This window comes from Poecilia mexicana, unplaced genomic scaffold, assembly GCF_051168715.1.
Source record: "Poecilia mexicana isolate PSO_F unplaced genomic scaffold, ASM5116871v1 scaffold_15, whole genome shotgun sequence".
Classification (NCBI taxonomy): Eukaryota; Metazoa; Chordata; class Actinopteri; order Cyprinodontiformes; family Poeciliidae; genus Poecilia; species Poecilia mexicana.
In genome coordinates, this window is record NW_028263384.1 from 17,760,134 (window position 1) to 17,780,663 (window position 20,530).

General features: G+C 41.1%; 1 protein-coding gene across 2 annotated transcripts; it reads right to left on the reverse strand.

Annotated features, from left to right (window-relative positions):
- Positions 1-6,472: 6,472 nt before the first annotated feature.
- LOC106912048 (E3 ubiquitin-protein ligase TRIM8-like) lies at positions 6,473-20,048 on the reverse strand. 2 transcript variants are annotated; one of them, XM_088012957.1, is made up of 7 exons: positions 19,721-20,048; positions 17,684-18,287; positions 11,134-11,229; positions 9,623-9,856; positions 9,494-9,525; positions 7,718-7,833; positions 6,473-7,639 (listed from the first exon to the last, which is right to left on the reverse strand). In XM_088012957.1, the coding sequence occupies exons 1-7, from the start codon at positions 19,732-19,734 to the stop codon at positions 6,999-7,001; spliced, it is 1,737 nt and encodes a 578-aa protein (XP_087869083.1). In that variant the 5' UTR covers positions 19,735-20,048; the 3' UTR covers positions 6,473-6,998. The 2 variants fall into 2 exon arrangements, with proteins under 2 accessions (XP_087869083.1, XP_087869084.1); XM_088012958.1 differs by having other exon boundaries at positions 19,717-20,048.
- Between the last annotated feature and the right edge of the window lie 482 nt (positions 20,049-20,530).

Here is a 20,530-nt window from a genome sequence, read left to right on the forward strand (position 1 = left end):
AAAATATAAAATCTGCATGAATACGACTCATTGTTAATTTATTCAGTGGGTTTAAACAAGCGAAACCAAGGACTGTAGGGTAAAAGAAACAAATAAGAGTAATTATATTTTCTATTACTATGGTGTAACAAAATTTCATTCTGATATGCACAAAGTGGGGCATTGTTATTTTGAAATTCAATTCAATTCATTTTGTGGATTGTAACTATGCCACTATAATATTTAAACTCTCTGGCTGTTTGTCGTCATGTGTTGGATTCTTCTGTGGCCTGACTTTTAGAGTTGACACTCAGTAAGTTTTCTCATTTTAACCCTTGTTTTTCTCCACCTTCCACCTGGCAACGTCTCGTATCCACAGCAAAAACAGTCAGTCAGTCTGTCTGTCTGTCTGTCTGTCTGTCTGTCTGTCTATCTATCGATACTTTTAGCGTTTCCACTTCCGACACTTCACGGCGACACTCTAGTGTATCCCAAAGTTACCATGGCAACAGCTAACACTGCTCTGTGCTCTGATTCAAAAACAGCTGTTGAGCACAGGAGGGCTCTAAAGTGTCTACTATATTCATAATTCATGAGATGTTGAACGTATTACCGCGGCTTCATTTGAAGCGGCCTTTGCCCGTTTCTCCCCAGCTGAAATTTGAAACACGACATCGGACTGGTTCGTGTTACCAACGATTTCCACCAACAAAAAATAGACCTCCGGATCAATAACTGTTGGCCATGGATCTTTGTGTTTGATGTGGGCTCGCTATGTGGGCATCTCTTGGTTTTTCTGAGTTGGCGTTTTGGCACGGATTTCAAAGCGGACGAGGGTTAGAATCCTAAATGGTTGATGAATGGCCGCTCTGTTTGCATTATGCTGTTTGAGTCCACGGCCCTGTCAGTGCTACTGTGTGCAGACCAGTACCACGAACAGAGCACACTGCTCCATACTAGCAGAATTTATATTCATTTGCCTTTCATGTGGCCCTCATCCCAAAAAAAAGGCCCACGCATACCGCTGATGTTGGCTCCCTCTGTCATCCACTGCAATATTTTACAGGCATTCAGTAAATGCATTCGCCCCTCCCCATATTTGTAAAGTTAGCCTGAATTCAACCTCACAAAAGAAATATGTAACATTTGAAATGTAGCGTTAAACATTTTTGCCTTCATGTAAAACGCATTACGAGAAGGAAATCTCTGAAACAGGGCAAAACGGGAAGAAAACCTGTTAGATGCTGGAACAGACTGGAGAACAGCGTCATTTTACGTTCTAGCATGACAACAACCTTGAACATACATCCAGAGCAACGAAACAACATCTTAGATCAGTGCTTCTAAATCTTAGTCCTGGCATAGTCAAATTCCAGATGTTAAATCCAACTGACAATCTGTGATTTGACTAGAATACGTTTCCACAGACCCTTGCCATCCACTCTGACTGAGCTCTGGAAAGGCGGTTCTGATAACAAATGCAGACAAATCTTTTCAGATTTTTATTTGTAAAACATTTTCAGAACTATTCATCCTTGTCCACTCAGTTCATAATTAAGCACTGCTCTGAGTTTTTAACCCCCAGTGAAATCCAGTGTAACATTACGGCTATAACATGACATCAGGGAGGAATGCTTATATGCATTGTATGTTTTCTTTTTTTTTTAAACTTTCCTTAAGATGCATTGCCAGCTCAGTGAAGTTTACCTGTGGCAAACTGGGGCTACAAAGGCAACACACCTGTGTACACAATGCTCCACAGTTCACGGTGCCTCGCAGCACGAAGAGTGAAAGTAGAAAAATGAACATGTCAAAAGCTTTGAGGGGCCCCAGATGAAAAAGTGACACTGATGCTGGAACTTAGACTCCTCCAAGAAGTGTTCATCCGTCCAACACTGTTTCTCTGAACCACCACCCAGCCTCTCCCTCAAACATTCACCCTTCTCCCTCCTTTAACTCCCACTCATCCCACTCATTCCTTTCATATGTATCAATCCTACCTTTTCTCCTCCTCGTCTCCTTGTTTTTCTGGTATTAATCATGAAGATCTCCCATCTGAGGCAAATCAGAGCGCCTTCAGATTTATCTGGACTCCCCCCCTCTCTTCCTCCATACTTCAGCATGCCTCATTAGATGAGTAAACTCCCACTGCTGCAGAGCGGTCCATGCTATTTAGTGCATTACTCATTTAAATACACCATTAAGAAATTGCCTACTTGGAACCAACAAGGTCCTTATTTCTTCTACCTGTCTTACGCAAGGATTTATTTATATTTGCTGCATTTAAAAGTTTTAAAATGAGCTGAAGCTTGCTTTACTATTCTTATTATTCAGAGATAAGTATTGATACTGATAAGTATTGGGTGTTTAATATAAAACGGGATCATAGGATCCAGGATCTTGTCACCTGACAAGTATTTTTCAATGTACTAGAAGGTTAATTTTACAATATAAGCGATGAAATGTAAATTTTTAAAATAACCTTTAAGCCTACTTGTGGGTATTAAACATGCTTTTCATTAAGCTCTTATTTTTATAATTAGAAATAGTTATTTTTATTGGTCTGATGTAATATTCTTATTCAAAAGGTCATCTTTTATTACCTCTAAGCAGAAAATCATTATAAATAACAGAAATAAAGTCTTTCAGACATGTGGAATCAGTCTATATAAAGTCTTTCGTCTTATCTTTTGGGATACTCAGGGTTTTTTCCTCCAAACCAGAGCCGGTTCAAGACAAAGCCAACCAAGGAGCTGCTTCACTTCTTCGAGCTCCACCAAAAAAGACACTTAAATTTTAACACAGACCATAGATCTAGAATTTTTTCCCCTTTGTTCATGGAGAAGAAGAAAGTTAGTAAATTTGATTTAACGGTTTCAGAGGACAATTTTTAAAATGATCTAAAATTTAAATTTAAGATTTAAAGGAATTGGCACGTTTGCTTTGTAAAAATGCAAAGAACATTCTTCATAATTTGATTGTTGTGCTGCCATAGCTACAATCTGATGCTGTGGGTTTAATCTTGTTGCTTAAACCCAGTTTGTTCGCAAATACACCTCAGCAAACAGATTTAAAGTCTTTCTGTTCTGCCATGTGTTTCTTTGGTTGGAAAAGTGACATTCTGAAGGTTTGGTTTGGATTTTTGGAAACTGAGTTTTCCAAAAAAAAAAAAAAAAAAAATTAGGGGAAAACTTTATTTCTCCCCCCAAAAAAAACTGAACTAGAGAGATAAATGGGTGGGGGGAGGGTAGGGGGAGGAACTCACTGATCTGATGAGTGTGTCAACAAAAAGAGAAGACAATGCATTAGGGAATATCTTAGAGAGGTGACAGCTGCCATCCATCAATCTGCAAACTGTAATGAGTCCATCTCTAAACAGTGAATCCATCATTCCACTCTGGGATCATTTGCAAGTCAAGACAGTTACCAGTCCTCAGAGGACCGGACATGTAAGCAAGCCTGCAAGAAATTTTAATGAAAGTAATTGCAAATAATTGGACGCTTGAGTAATCGTTTATCTCCATTCGTTGACTTTTAATTGCTGCATGTAATTCTAGATTCATTTGTTTACAACTGAATCTCCAGCTGTATTTATAATCACGCTACACATTAGCAATAGCATGTGGAACTCTCTTATAGTGACATACAGGAGGAAAAGGGGAGAAATACAGAAAACCAGCACCCATTTCAACTCCGTCACTTTCTGACCAATTGACAAAAAAAACCAAAACACACACACACACCCCCCCCCCCCACACACACACACACACACAAAGAACAGCTGCGAAGCTTTCCACACACAGGTACGGCCGGCTGGGGTCCTGCAGCAGGCCGGGGTGTGTTGTACTCCTGCATATACAGCTCAAACACACCTGCTACGACCGCAGCTGCCGGTGCATCACCTATTTACCCCAAATACAGAATAAACACTGTGGCTGTGTTCTGACACCTGAGCACACACCCAACTATAAACACAACCGTCAAAACGGCCAGATTTCAGCTAGCATTAATGGCAGGTAACACGGTAAAGTTAATTTGAAATCAACTCTTTAATAATTCAGAGGGATTAGGTGCGACCTCCTTTAGAATAGCGGCTGTACAGTAGCGCACACGTACACAGAGGAGGAGAAACAGTGAATAATGACGACGCTATTTGGGCTCCAAACACAGGTCAGACTGTAGTTCTGTAATTAAATCTCATCTCCTTTCTTTACTGCTTCAGGGGGGGATATAGAAATGTTTGACGTATAAAATCAGACCGGGCTAATAAAACGAGAAAACAAAACAGGAGGGGGAAGATTTTACAGCCAATAAATAAGTGATAAGCTTCACTCCCCTCACAACCGAGCCCTTTCTCTTCCTTTTCCTCTCAACCCTGACTTTGCCCCCCAGCTCTCTTATTATCTCACTGTGGGGGAGGTGCACTGTTAAAAAAAAAAAAAAGAGCATGAGTGACAGATATATAGAAGATGACGATATTCCATCCAGCCCCTCATTAAAACCCTGCGCTTATGTCATCCACCGCTCAGACCCTCCCTCTCCTCTTCAACCACTGTCCTGCCGCTGCAAATCAAATCCCGGCAGAGGAGGGGAGAAGGAGGTGCTGCTCATCAGTTATTCCACTTCTCTGACCTAACTTGACAAGCGGCTCCCGTAATGAGACAAAGAGGGATGAGACAGAGATTTTGCCAGAGACCAGGATGTTGACGAGGAAGTGAACTGTCCTAAATTGGCAGATAATGGGTCTGCTGAGGGCCACGCTGGAACAAATCATTGTTCAAACCTCCTCCACCGTGTTCTCTCTGTCTCAGCTGGATGAGCTACAGTCAGGGCTCTTTATTTGTTTTAAATTAAACTCTTGCATTCCCCCCCCACCCCCCCCAAAACAATCTGCTTTGTAGAGGAGTTTTTTTTTTTGTCCAACTCCTTTGTGATTTGTTAGTCAAATGCATTGGGCTAGTTTCTATATCTTCTGTATGTAGAAACTAGCCCAGTGCCTTGTTCACATGTGATTTTGATCCCCCCCCCCCCCCACACACACACAAAAAATGTCTTCAAATCTTGACAGTTCCTAGAGAGTCTTCTTTGCTGTCTGAGCTTCAGATCTTTTTTCAGTCTGCTATTCTGTCGGGTTACTTTTCTGTTTTTCTGAAACCGGTTGAGAGTTTTCTTTTGTGTTTCGGATCATTTTCTGGCTGAAAAATTCACCCTTGTTTCCCAAAGTTCTTATCAAGAATATGTCAGTACTATTCTACAATGACTGTTCCTTCATTGTGAGGTCTGCGGGAAACAAACGCTGGAAACAAGCCAAACCCTGGATGTTCTCACCGCCAAACTTCACCGTCGGTGTGTTTTGGTGGTGATGTGCAGCGCCATTCTTCCCTCAGAAAAATTACATCCAAACATTCATTTCTGGAATCGTCTGACTAGACTTTTATTATCTTGCCCAAATCTTCTGCAGCAAACTTTAAACAAGCCTCAACATGCCTTTTCTTCACCAGTGGAGTCTTGCGCTATAAGAGTTCATTGAGTTTATTAATGGAAGCACATTTTCATAGGAAAACAGTACCTGCAAATTCCATGTTAAGTGTAAAGGATGGCTGGACCTTGTGACATTTAATTTTTACAGAACAGAGAGAGAGAAAAAAATAACATTTGTTCCCTTACAGTTTTGTCCTGTTTGTATTGTTTGTATTTATTTTCTAACATTTCAATAGTTTTGGTAATCACATTTATCTTAATATCAAAGAAAACCTCAGTAAATATTAAAAGTAGTTTAAAAAATGATGATTGCACTTATTCAATGAAAAAAACCAACCAACCTTGCGCCATATGAAGAAATAATTGCCCCATAAGTCAATAATCAGCTACCTTGACGGGAACAACTAGCACGAGTTGTTTGTGATAACTGGGAATGAGATTTACATAATTGTGGGGGAATTCTGTTCATCTCCTATTTGCAGTATTGTTTTAAGACAAAGCAAGAAAAGTTTACACGCCTGAACTGCATACTTCAGTTCTCAATGCTGAAACAAAGCAAAGCAGTCCAAGGTCACCACACTACCACTACCATGCTTGACTGAAGGTATGTTGCTGTTTTTTTTTTCCTGAAAAACTATGTTAATTTTACAAAAAAAGATATTTAGTGAACTAATGCAGTAATAGAACAAATACAAAACGACAAAAAAAAAATTATATATAACTGGGCAGAGTTATTTTTTTCACATATAATCAGGTTGCTTTAGATGGATTTTTTTTCTTAATGAATTAAATCATAATTTTGTATTAACTATTTACAGGTTATCATTGTCTGATGTTAAAATTTATCTGATGATCTGAAATATCTAGGTGTGGCAAAAAAGCAAAACATAAACGAAAAGAGTCAAATACTTTTTCCAGCACCGTATTTTCCCCACTTTAAACTACAGCAGGACACAATGTTTGAGACGGCAACGTTCAATGAGACTGAAAAAAAAAAAACCTTCAAGATTCCTTCAGAGGGTTTTGATCTGCTTATTTATTCAACATCTTTCACATACTTTGGTTTATTCATATTCTTCTATAAAAAATACATGAAAAAAACTGACAAGCATTTGGAGTCCAGTGTTTTGTTTTTCTTTTCCTCAAGCCACATTGACATCCGTCTGCACTGAGACGTTTCCCTGCTCACTTTCAGCCGCAAGCAGGAAATAATCAAGAGCTAAGGAGATGCAAGTACATTAAGAGTGGAGTTAACAGTCTTTTTTAGGCACTGACGTCCCACAGCAGGACTCGTGATGAAGAACATGTCACTTCCTCATTTGCTGCTTGGATGGAGTTTAAGACTAAAAAATTCACATCAGCACTTACAGTGAAGTTGAAAAAAAAACTAGCTACAAACTTACAACGGGTTCAGGAGTTACTAGTGTTACCGGGATGAACGGGCTACAATGATTTGCAGAAGTGTTGTCGAACAGATATTGAAATCGTATCCTGAAAGGGGTTCTGATGCAGTAACAGAACCAAACGCAGATTCTGATTCATTTGGTCCCATAATGCTTGGTTGAAGACTGGCCGTACAGGCCGTAGAAGTCAGGGTGCCTGGAGGTTTGCGACGCATCCATCAGGCCCCTGACGGGAAAATGCTGCAAGGGCTGACTCGCAGAAAGAGGGGCGTGCGGGGGGAACTCCTGAGAGGGGAAGGTATCCGCCGCCGGGTACGGAGGCTGGGCGCGGGAAGCCGGCGCTCGGGAGCAGCAGCAGTTATTCAGGGTGCACATCAGCACTTTCCTGCTCTCGTACATGGATTGCTGCGACGCTCCTCCGCTGGGGAAGTGGGACGATGGGAAAAGGTTTCCTGAGTGGTGGCTAGAGCTTGAACCCAGGCCCACCATGTGATGCGCCGCCGAGTCGAGGAGGCGACCGGAGGTGTGGGGAGTCTGGGAGAGGACCTCGGAGGAATACACAGAGGAGGAACGGTGGCTCTGCTCAGTCAGGAAGGGCTTTTTGCTGCTGTAGATTAAATGCGAAGGATCCTGCGAAGAGGAGTTTTCCGAGTTACTCTCCAGGAAAGCCATGCTGTATTTCCTCTTCTGCAGGCCTGAACTCATTCCCAGTTGAGAACCAGCATGGCTGCTGTGAGACTGGACGATCTCAAGAATGGACGCTTCATTAAACGGCTCTGGAAAAGTTAAAGAGGCAAACTTTTAATAGGTTACACTCATCCATTCATTAGTTACTCGATGCGTCTCCTGCCTACCGTCGAGCATTTTTCGCAGGTTCTTCTCTCTCGTCGAGAGGTCGGATAAAAAATGATGAGAGTTGAGCTGGCCTACTCTGAGGGCAGGGAGGGCCCCACTTAGATGCGAGTTTAACCTGGAAGAAAAACACCCAAATAAAAACCACAACCGACAACAATGTGGATAAACCTGCAGGAATTCCTAGTTGGGGCACACTTCAACTATTATCCACATTCAACAGTGTTCCATTTGGGGTCATTTAGGTAAGTGAATGGTTAACTCTGCAAGATTAAAGGTGATGTAATTCATTAACACTCTGTACCTTTACCTCTACGAGGCCAGCATCAGCAGTACAGAGTCCCACACAGAACAGGATAACCCACGCAAAGTGGATAAACCAGATTTAATAAATCTACACCACAGGTGTCAAACTCAAGGCCAGGGGGCCAAATCTGACTTGCCGAAGCTCTTTATGTGGCCCTCTAGGCTACAAATTATACCAATAAGTCCTTCCAGTTTTTCAAAAATCTGCAAAACTCACACAAAAGTCAACAGATCTCCACATTTTGTTCTGATTTTACTGCAAATTTTCTCAAGATTGGTCAGAAACATGTAATTTGTAATTGATATGGCGAGTGATAAAAAAGTCACACATTAGCACAAATATTGTAAAAATTTCTTACAAACATTTCTAAATTAGCACCACAAAATCTGTAATTTTGATGGCAAAAAACACTAAAACGATTGCAAAATCCTGGAGGAACAGCTATTTATTGATATTTTAACTGTTTAATTTGTTTAATCTATATATTTTGGTACAACCGGCCCTATAAGAACATCCAGATTTTTGATATGGCCCAAAATGAAAATGAGTTTGACACCCCTGATCTACACAGTCATTAAAACAATAAACAATTGTTCATACACTATCAAATATGCCTGCACTACTGTATATGGAGTTAAATCTGGAAACACAGAGGAAGCAAAACACAAAATGATTTTTTTATTTTAATGAGACTTTAAGCTGCTTCCATTCACTTCTGCACATGGTAATTTGCTACAGTGAAGAGGTAAACCAGGCTTGCCAAGGAGTATTATTACATTCTTGGGCGGGTTGCTGGGGTTTTAGGTGAACAAATTGCTGCTATCAGACATTTCTTTTGACTTCTTTTGTGTACATGTCGGCATAAGAATATTCGCCTTTTGAGCTGAAGCTGGAGTTCAGAGAGATAATCTGATGCCATCACTAATTTAGCCATGTGGTGCAATGGGTGTTCCATATGTCAGCTTTGGCTGTGTTTCTTCCACACTCTATATATTTCTCCATTTGGACAGGGATTTTACTGTAACCATTGTGTGCTACAAGCCCAAACACAAAACAAGTGTGTTGCCTTTCAAAGTAATGCAAGAAAAAAATTACATACTGGCACCTTGTAACAATTTTTTAGTGCTTCCCTCAATCAGAATGATCTTATTTCTGCTTTGCAGCACACTAAACACTACTCTGCTGTTGCAGACCTTTCTCTGCATGCAGCTGTTTAAAGCCCCTCAGCTTGGATGCAAGCAATGATTTTTATATCTAAAGTTCACTGCCAAAGGAAGAAGTCAATAGCTGGCTCAGCTGAAGTAACATACTAAATATAGTGCTGCTTTTCAATTACTCAATGAATCACATGTAACTGTCAAAGGCTCCCTCTTAGTTTTCAGTTACCAAGATACAAACGTTTTCTTATGTTTTATCACATTTTAGATTGGAATTAAATAAAAAAAAACTGGTTCCCTAAATAGACACCTACCTATCCATCAGTAGCTGGTAAGGTTTGGTGTTCTGAAAAAAAAAAAAAAGATCCAAAGGTCATTAAAGCCCAAAACATGTCAGAATATCAACAATATAAAAAAGCGAAAGGAAAAGTTTTGACTTGTACCTTCATGAAGTTTAAACTCTCTGTTCTCTGACAGAAGGACTGAACCGAGCTCAGGAGCTTCTCCGACTCCTGCCGCTTCTCGTTGAGGTGCAGGACCTGCTGCGAGTTCTTCCTCGCATACATGGTGTAAGTGCTCTCCAGCATCTGCACAGTCTCCGCTTGGTTTGCCTCAAGCAGCGCATACATCCTCTGATACTGAGCTCGGACACGCTCCTTCAGCTCGCACACAGCCTCCTGTGGGGAAAGGCATTCATAAACAAGCGTGCATGCTATCAAAGCCCACCATTGACTTTGTCGACGGGCATTTTACCAAATAAATGCAAACAACTTCTGGAAAGTTTTTTGTTTTTTAAGAAGAAACAGTAAAAAAAGAAGAAGAAAAAAAGGAACTCGGCTGCTACAAGCTTCCTGTATTCTCAGAAGTGAATTAAGCAAATGTTTTACAAAATATACTTTCCTTCATGCAGAAGCTATTGTAGATGTGCATTTATTTGTAGCATGTATATAGAGACTCCGCTGCCCTGCCCTGTAGCATGAATCGACTTTTATTTCTATGTTTTTGCATCAAACATTTTTTGCTCCCTTTGTTACTTAGACAAAATTAGCAAAATGCTAATTCTGGCATCCCAAGATGAAGTTGAGTTGTTCTGTTTAATATTTTACTGGAATGGTCAATAAGCTATCATAAGGTACAACAATGAACATTTGTTATATGAGACAGTTCTTTTGTCCAGTGAAATGGATAAGGTGTTTTAAAAAACCTTAAAAGTATCAATTGGTTTTAGCTAACGCTGAGGGTAAAGGTCTGTGAATTTATCAGAATTCATAGAATAAAGTTTCCATTTAGCTCATTGGCTGCATCGCATTACATCACTTTGTTAAAAATAAACTCCCTATTGGCTTCATAAGCAGTGTGTGAAGTAGAAATATGACTTGTAGGTAGTACATGTGCTGTCTACACTGCTGTAGTTTAGGTGATCAATAGTTAATAGGCGTCACCCAGAATTATTCTGCAATATCTGTTCATTTTTGAAAAAACAATAATCCTAAAAATTAATACAAATCCACTCTTTTTATAAAGGTTTTATTGGCTCTAGAGGCCTTTATTTAATAGCAAATTGACAGGAAAGCGGGTAATGAGAGAAGGGGGAAGACATGCGGCAAAGGTAACCAGGCCGGGAATCGAACCTGCGACGGCCGTGTCGAGGACTAAGGCCTCCATATGTGGGTTGTGTTTAACCCCTGCGCCACCACAACACCTCACAGCCACTCTTCTTTATGATAACAAACTCAATGGTAAGGTGTAATTCCATCATATGAAGACACTTTTACTGATACACTATCTGACTGATTTGACTTTAATAACAACTGGAGCTGTTTGAGACATGGACATTTTGAAGCAGAGGAAAAAGGTAACGTTGCTTTTACAAAGCACACAAAATTTGACCCCAAAGCCATCGATCCGATTTTAGCCCAGTCTAAGTTTCTGTGCGGCGCATGCTGTGCTTCACCTTCAGAAGGGTTTTATCCGAGTCCAGCTTGCTGAGCTGCTCATCGATGTTCTGAACACGACAATCCAGTCTGTCTTGCTGCCTCATTAGCATGGCCTGTTGAGAGAGAGAGAGAGACAAGGATCAGAGAGTCGAAGCACAACAGGATGCACTAAAAACACAAAGACAATGATATATAGAGACTCCGCTGCCCTGACCTCAGCAAACCTCAGATAACCATGACTTCCTCCACAACCCCGATTAGTCAGGGGAAACAGCTGCCCGCTGTAGGCACGTGCAATTACCCATTAGGAGGGAAGCGGCAAAGGCAAACACGACTGCACAAATCTATTTCTGATTGCTCCAAGGTTTGTGAGGGACCCTGTAACGATAAATGTAGCCCATTGCTGCGATCAGTCGACCTCCTTTCTCTTCAGGGCAAAATCAAAAAGAGCCACAGGAGCCAAAGGCCAGCGAGAGAGCTAGTAAACATAATCCCCCTCTATTTACAGCAGGAGATAGAAATCAATCTGCAGACAGAAGCCGACATCAGAGCAAGAGCAGAGGAGGGCAGGTATGCTTTTTAATGAACCGTTTCTGCATGGCAAAAGGCACCGTGAAACCCTCGCTGTCAAGGCAACAAGGCCTTGCCTATGCATTTATATGTCAGATATATTTCATACGCAGGGGGAGCAAAAGCAGCACCACCTCTATGCTGTTTTACGCTGCTTTATGCGCATTACTTCCTACACTGGCGTCTGTGTGTGCATGCATGTCAGGGTTCAACTAAAGATAGGGTGCAAAAGTGCACAATGCAAAATATGACTTTGAGAACGGCGCGCGTAAGACCGAGACTGAAAGCGAGCAAAGAAGGAGAAGGAGAACGAGGACATTCCTTTGACCTCTTGAGAGAGTTTCATGGTTGTTACATTAAGGTATCTGAGCAACAGGACTCTTCAGCTGCTGACAACACTCATACTGAAAGCAGGAGCTGATATTTTAACACCACATTACACAGACCAGAGCCAGCAGACTCAACTGGTTTTAAACAGCTATAAGAAAAAAGGTTAATACTTTATTTGAAGGGGGGGGGTGAATAAGACTATCATGACACTGTCATAAACATGACATAACACCTGTCATGAACATCAATAAGTCTTCATGAATATTTATGACTGTTGTCATAAAGTGTCACTCGGTAAATTATGACACTTTTAATAGAAAGTTGACATTATTCAAAATGTCTTTGTTATAACAACTTGTCATTAACCAAGACATCATGATCTGACATAAATTTGTTATACAAGAAGACAAGAAGGAGATCTCCTGTTTTCAGAGCATTACAGGAAGACTATTACGAAGGAGATGGCTGACATAAAGCAAAAAATGTTACTGTTGAAAGAACCTATTTTCTGAAGTTAAAAATTAGTAATTCTGTTTTAGTTTTTCAATCAGCATTTCAGAGTAACAATATACTGACCAGACGTTAAACCCTCTGTTATCTTAGAACAAGTTATTTTTTTGTTTTATTCCAACGTACAAAGGGTTTGTTCTACAGTTATGATGGTAGTTATAAGTAGTCCAGTGTGTTTCACTTCATTTGAGGTAAGACTTAATATCAATAACTCTGTTAGCATAACATTTGACACTGTAATACTAAATTACAGCTTTATAATTGTTGCTACTAGTTTCACTTTACTTGAGGTAAGAGATAATATTAATGACATTTCATGACAACTTCATAACTTACTTGTTTCACTTTACTTAATGACACTGTAATGAGACTTAATGACATTTTCATAACTGTTGCTACTCGTTCCACTTTAGTTGATATAAAAAAATGTTAATGAGTCTGTTATTAAATCATTTGACAGTGTAATAAAGCTTAATGAAATCTTTATTGCTTGTCCTACTTGTTTTGCTTTATTTCAAGGAGTGGTAATATTAATCATTGTTTTGTTATAGCTTTTGCTAGTGTAATAATTAAATCATTATGACAAATTTATGTCAGATCATGATTTTTTGGTAAATGACAAGTTGTAATGAAGACAATTTTGTCTAGGTTAATGTCAAGTTGTCGTAACAAAGACATTTTGAATAATGTCAACTTTGTATTAAAAGTGTCATGATTTACCGAATGACACTTTATGACAACATAAATATTTATATATTTATATCATAAATATTCATGAAGACTTATTGATGTTCATGACAGGTGTTATGTCATGTTTATGACAGTGTCATGACAGTCTTATTCACCCCCCTTCAAATAAAGTGTTGCCGAAAAAAGACCAATATGCTTACTAAAACTATTCGTACAGAGAAAAGCTGTTTTTTGTATAATTTTGAACCGAGAAACTAATCAAAATCAAGAAAACAGTTAAATTAGCTCGCTCTGCTCTGCTTTGATAATATTTGGATTATTTCCAGCTCACTGCTTTAGATTGTTTAATAGAAAGAAATTTATTTAAAATGTTATCCCAGATTAATTTTTAGCTCCATCGCTTCCAAAAATGTAAACCATTATAGTACAATACAATTCAGCAACCTCCAGTTTTTTTCTTCCTCTCTATAGTTTCTTGTTTGACTTTCAGGTTGTCCAAGATCTTCTGGTGGTCGGAGAAGGAAAACGATAAAAATCATCACAAAATGACACCATGCTGTTGTAGGTTACCTATGCGCTTTCGGATCAACATATCCTATTGTGAAAGTTTTTTTTTCCATCTTCTGTAATCAACATAAGACAGCAACATAATTACAAACCATCATGCAGCCACCTCAAATTAATTAGAAATAAAAACTTTCAACTTGTTTGTCTGTAATAACATGCTCACAATTCACATTGTAGGGACTACTCTGCCTCACAAATTACTTGACTTGAATGGTCCTGGACCGATATATATATTGCATTGTTAGTATAACTATGAACCAAGTCGACCCCTTATGTCATCAGAAACCCACTCACTCAGTTTGCCCAGGACCAGAATTGAACCAGGAGAAGTAGCATTTAGTTTCTATGCTCTTCTATAAAACAAACTCCCTGAAAACCTGAAATATGCAGCAACTGTCAACTTCTTCAAATCCAGAACCAAACACATTTTTGTTCCTGCAGCTTTCAATCAAAGAATCCCACTAACAAACTGTTTTCACTAATCACAAATGAGTGGCTGAAACATGAGATCGAAGATGACAATCGTTGCTCTTGGAGTCTAATAACACCTGGCAGTGATTTGTTTTAAATTTGCATTTTGACATGTTTCCTTCGATGCAATGCTCTTCAGTGTTTGCTGTGTAAAAGCAAAGCTCAAATATTTTTACCATTTCATTGTATGTTTTTTTTATTTTTTATTTTTTTTGAGTTCTCATTGCGCTCTTTGGAAGTGTATAGCTGGAGCTATGCTAACATACTCGCCTGCTTGCCCTTTTTGAAGGTATTTTATAAAACTTAAAGGGGTAGCCGTTTCTTTCAAAATGGATGAGATCGTATTGCACTTTTGTGTTTTGCATTTTTGCACAAATACCGTGAAACCGCAGCGTTTCTAATCAAGGTGATCGTACAGAGAGAGAGACTCGTACCCATATCAGATGACTTAGCCATGAAGGCTCACATGACACCTTGTCTCTTCCAGTTTTAAGTCGCACCTTCTGTGTTCATCAGTGGCTCGGCCTATACGTCGTATTTTCTAAAACAGCAGAGAAGCTTTGGAACGAATTATTGCTGTACATCACAATAGCTGCTTTTTCCGCATTTTTGCCCCTCAGTCATATTTTCCAAGCTTTTTCATTTTCCTTCCCATCCCCATTTTTAGCTTGCTGCTTCAAATGCAACACGGAGGCCGAGGCCGCGCAGCAGCATGAAAGCCCACCTTTATCAACCTTAAATCTGCCAATGATCACTTTTCCACGCTGTCCTATTTAAGCTTCCCGACACCAGTGGGCTACCGGGAAGCTCATGTTTAAATGAGGAGCCTCGGGCTCAATGAACAGAGAGCCTCTTTCACAATCAACAGACAAATATTCCCCACTTCTGATGTCAGTGCACTGCCCTCAGCATTCTGGGGAACTGACTCACTCCAGCTATGATAGGAGAAAATGCAAACAGCAGAGCCTCCGTGAGGGACGGTTTCCTGCCGAGGTGCCTGAGAAAAGCCAAGGTGAGGTTGTGTGGGAGGGGTCCTCCTCCGCTTGCCCCGGGGGTAACATTGCTATTATATTACTCTTCCTTTCTCATCTCAAAATTACCAACGAGTATGCGGAAAGTTACAGTTATTTTCTTTTTTTTTTTTTTTTTTAAAGAAATCTCCTTAGAGAAGCAAAGACACCCAAAGATATGAACATACTGTTGCTACTTTGTTTTTTGTTTTTTTCCCCCTCCTCCGTTTGCCCCAAAAGCAACAAGAGTGCTGCCAGGGGAATTTAAAGTGCTTTCACCAAAATAGACCACAGCTCCGTCAAGGAGAAAGACCTCTCAGTAAATACTGATGAGAAGCCACTCCGGGCCTCAAATTACTTTAACAAACGACGCAGCGCAGAAGAAGCCCAACGTTTTGGCTGCTGGAGGAATCAAAGTGGGTGTGAGGGTCTAAGCATGGACGGCGTTAATCTGAGAGAAGCCAGGATGTCTTTTTTTTTTTTTTTCTTTCCTCCCTGGGAATATAAGGTTGAGAAAGAACAAAAAAAAAAAAAAATGGGTGGGTGTGTGCATGCAAGTGTGCAGAAAGGGAGAAAAGGGAGAGAGAAAGAGCAGCTGTGGAAAGGGCTGAACAGACAGCTTTTGTCCCAATAATAGCTCAGAACCGGGGAAACGTTTTGCACAAGGGACTTGGAATAATTTGGGACTTTTTGATTTACTTTGGAGAAAAAAAAATGCTGTAACTTTCCCATTTGGAAATATTTCGGTCACTAAAAGCATCAATGACGAGGCAACGCGGCAGACGTAAAAACGTATTTGCTTCTTACTATCTTTCCCTCGCTGATGGGACGGCTCAGGATGGAAAAGTGCATGTGGGTGGTGGTTTTTGACACCTTTCAACTTACATCAGAGTTGTGAAGTCAGAGGAAGCTGCTATAAGACAGAACTTACACTCCCTGAACAGTTTCAAGCATCTCAGTGGGGTTTTGTTTGCTGGACAATCACAAAGTACATGATTCTAAAAAAGAAAGAAAATATATATGGTCTTAAAGCTGCCAAATAAAAATTTGAAGTGTGACTTTGACTAGGCCATTCTAACACGTAAACCATAACATTGTAGTTTCAGCTGATGTAGTTTCAAGCCTTCTGCAGCTTCTAACAGATTTTCACCAAGCAGTGTTTTGTATTCAGCTGCATCCATATTGGGCCGATATCGATATCCAAAATTTATTCTGCCGCTGTGGCCGATAACCAGTCTACATTTTCCTGCACTTTAGACACCGTGTAAAAGTGACCACATCACCTACATTGGTCCTCTGCTTCATTTAAACACCCCATAATCAGTGCTGCATCACCAGCTCCATCACATGACCGAACAAATACCACATGACCAACTTTCGGCCAGTCCTAAAACACATACACAAACGACAACAAAGGCCAGGGCTCTCTTGAGAAAGAGATTTCAACTCAGGTGTTTTGCATAAAGGAAAACAAAAAAACAACAACAAGATGAAAATAAACAACGGTTTTTAATATCTAAACGGTTTTACTTATTGGACTAATACCGATACGATAAGAAATTACCAACATTGGCGGATGCCAATGTTGATGCATATTTATGATACAAACCTAATAGAAGCACACAGCACTTTTCAGGTTAAATATATACTATATATTTTTTACTTCTGCTTCCCACTTTGCACTGATTTGTGTTGGTCTATTGCTTAACATAAATGTTTTTGTCTTGTAACCAGACAAAACGTGGAAAAATTCAAGGGGCTGTAAATACTTTTCCAACACACTGTATCCCAGCCGCGACGGGCTGGTTTATGTGAGAACCTCCAAGCACCTCCCAGCCTAAGGTCAACCCTGCCAAGACAAATCATAACTCATTCGTTAACAGTTTGCTGCCAGATGATCGCTTCCTGCAGCATCTGCTTCCCACCTTTCTGTGTCTCTCCTTTCGAAAACGTCTCGCCCGGGTTCAGCTGAGAGCCCACGAGGGGAGATGAAACACTAAATTATCGGAAGCGTTATTCATAACGAGCCGCTTTAAATCAAGGCGGCTGGTATTAACCAACACACGAGGATCTGCCCCACCCTCCCCCCGCACTGGGGTCGTCACTTCCGGTGGGTGCCGACTACATCGCAGCACTTACCCGAGGGCGCAGTGCTGCTAATGCAAAGGCGTGGACCTCCTCCATGGGCGGTGTGATCAAGGTTAAAAGTGTGTGTGTGTGTGTGTGTGTGTGTGTGTGTGTGTGTGTGAGTACTTTTATCTGCTTAGAAGCACAGCTTTTTCCCCCCTTTCAAATCAGACTAAAAGACGACATAAAGAGAAAATATACTTTTGCCAGTCGAACTAGAAGAAAATATTTCCCACGCCGACGTGTTTTCTCCATCTTAGAGCGAACCGCTGTAAGTAGGTGTGATTTATACCTGCATTTGTACGCGCTGTGTGTCCACATCGCACACCGTGTGTCTTTGGTTCGTGCAGTGGGAGATGTAGCAGAAGGGGCACAGAGCCACCTGCTCTTCCTCACAGTGGAGCAGCCTGTATTCCTCGTGAGTGGGACACGTCCAGGCGCTCAGCTCTTCGATGTCTACCAACAGGTGTCCCGGCGCCGGGCACGGCTGCTGCAGGTGCGTCTGGACGTGGGTCTGGCAGCAAGGCTCCTTGCAACGCAGGCACACTTTTCTCACGGGCAGCGGGGGGCCTCGTCTGCAGAGGACACAGTGCAGCACGGCGGGGGCTTTCTCCGCATTCAGAGCGTTAAACCGCTTAACGATGTTGGCGAGCTTAAAGTTCTTCTCCAGCGCTGGCTTCTGGTCGTAGTCGTGGTTGCACTCAGGACAGCGGACCGCCGCGCTTTCCTTGGCCCAGGCCTCAGAGATGCAGCCTTTGCAGAAGTTGTGCTTGCATGGCAACTGGATTGGCTCATCAAAGACATTCAGGCATATCGGGCAGAGAAGCTCCTCCTCGAAGCAGTTTTTCCAACTTGCATCCATAGCTTCGGTGGAGATCCAAACTGATGGTGTACAGCTGGGAGGGGGAAAAAAAGAGTAGCAGAGTGATTTAGTTTCCAGAAGATCACATGGAAAGATAAGAAAAACTTAATTGTCAGGCAGCATCTAGTGTTACAATAGTAAAACAACAGGGAAGGGCCTTAAGAAGTGGTAAACATCAATGGCCACTCTGAGTTTATTAAAACTTTTATTCATTCTTAAAAATGTTTGTGTCCTTCATAGCACTACACTTGTAATCATCTCTACTAGCTCTACTGTTCGCAGAGTACTGTTTCCAAACATATTAGTAGAAAGTTCAGTGTAGAAAAAATAAATTGTAGCAGAAAAAGCAACACTATCCCCTAAGCCACTATCTTCAGAAGAACCCACTCAAGAGACTAGGGAAGGGGAGAGATTTACAAAGTATGAACAGCACGGCCATCTTCAACGACATACCATATTTTATCTGGTTATCAGCCTTTTGGAAATGCAGATTTCATTTTCCAGCTGGACTTGGCACCTGTCCATACTGCTGAATCCAGCGAGACGTGATTTAATGACGACAGTAGCAATATTCCTGAACTGCCAGTTAACTTACCTGAACTAAATAAAACAAGAGAGATCTATGATTTATCAGGGAGAATGTGAGAGGTACCCAACTAAACCATGCAGGCGAGCTAAAAACCCCACGCTCCCTTAGCACTTTAGCAGAGACACAGGCCGATCGCCTACATTCAACGCTGCAGTGATGCAGTAATTCATGCAAAAGAAAACCCAACCAAGTGTTAAGTGCAGACATACTAATACATTTACATAATTTTCAGTAGGGTGAAATTTCTGTATTAAGAATACTTTTTTAAGTGGCTCTGATGAAAAATTCAAATTTCCTAAAAATATGATAATTTTGCATTTGCCGTAAGCCACATTCATCTAAACTGACAAAAATAAACACACACAAAAAATGTATTGCTCCAATTTTTCACAGAATAAATTTACGTTTTTGTTGTGATGCACCTGCATCCGACAGAAAAGCATAATAAAACTCCTAAAACTCTGTTCGGATTTGGTGGACCACCCCAAAATTATTAAAGCCCTCCCCCCCCCCCCCAATCTGGCCAGTCCGACTGAAAACTTTCTGGAGACGCCCCTGGGCACAACAGGGGCAAGCAGGTACACAGATCTCATGTTTCTGAAGTAGCGGAAGAGGAACAAAGTGATTTTAGAGTGAACTTCATAAATCCTACATATGAATCTGAGTGTGATCTGATCTGTTCACCAACAGGGCCACACACGCTGTGGCGTTTAAAAGCGAGTGACAACTTGCTGCTGCTGAGAATTTGACTCCTCTCTGGTTGTTACACTAAGCTACGCTGACATTTTAATTACACGCTGTAATTTGCCGTTAAATGAGCTTTAAAGCAGGATATATATAATGAGTGTATTTCTGCGGAAGAGAACGACGTTACCAACTATTTATTGTCCATGTCGTCGGCAGACTCCGGTGCTCCTAGAATAAAGCCGAGGAGCTTGTCATCCAGCCCGCGATGAAACCCAGCGCTCTCCGGTTAGATTACAGCCGTCTGTCCGACGCAGCGCCCCGACGCCGGGCTTTTAGGACATTCCCAGCTGCTTCTGTCGACTGTTTCGCTTTCCCGTCAACTCTCTGAGTAAGGTTTTACTGTAAGCAGAGGCAGACGGTGACTGGTCGGAAGAGAGCACGGTGCTTTCACACCGACTCCAACCCCCAGCTCCGACACACCGTGACCCGTCACAGAGTTGACACACAGACGGGGAGGAGCCGAGAGGAGGAAGGGAAGGCGAGGCGAGCAAAGGAGCGGACACAGCAAACTCTACCGGACACACTGCAGAAGACCGGTGTGACCCGCCCGGCAACATGCTTTACATCCGAACCGGGAGAGGGCACAGCGGAGGCCCTCGGGGGCCCATGCGAGGGTCCGTAAGCAGGGAGGAAATGTGGGGAATAAATAAATAAATAAAAATAACCTGTGAAAAGACTTCTTTTCTTTGAAAGTTTTTCAAGCACTTTTTTAACAATGAACTGGAGTGCTCGTAAATATATTTGCAGGTTAAAACTACTTTACGTTTTTAGGTCCAGTTGCGATTTCTGCATGAAAAATGATCCTGGACTAGTTCTTCTACCCCTATCCTCTGTGCTCTACAATAATAATAGAAAAAAATAAATACATTTTTGCGGTGTAACTTATTTTTTTATTCTTTTTCAGTTACGCTCAAAATTATTCATTGATTTAGGTTTAAAGT

What these genes read in the sequence shown, in the direction of transcription:
- LOC106912048 (XM_088012957.1), bottom strand. An exon ending in CACAGCGCGTACAAATGCAG is followed by an intron (nt 11,230 to 17,683) that starts GTATAAATCACA and finishes CTCTCTCAACAG; the next exon opens with GCCATGCTAATGAGGCAGCA. An exon ending in AGAGTTTAAACTTCATGAAG is followed by an intron (nt 9,526 to 9,622) that starts GTACAAGTCAAA and finishes TTTTTTTTTCAG; the next exon opens with AACACCAAACCTTACCAGCT.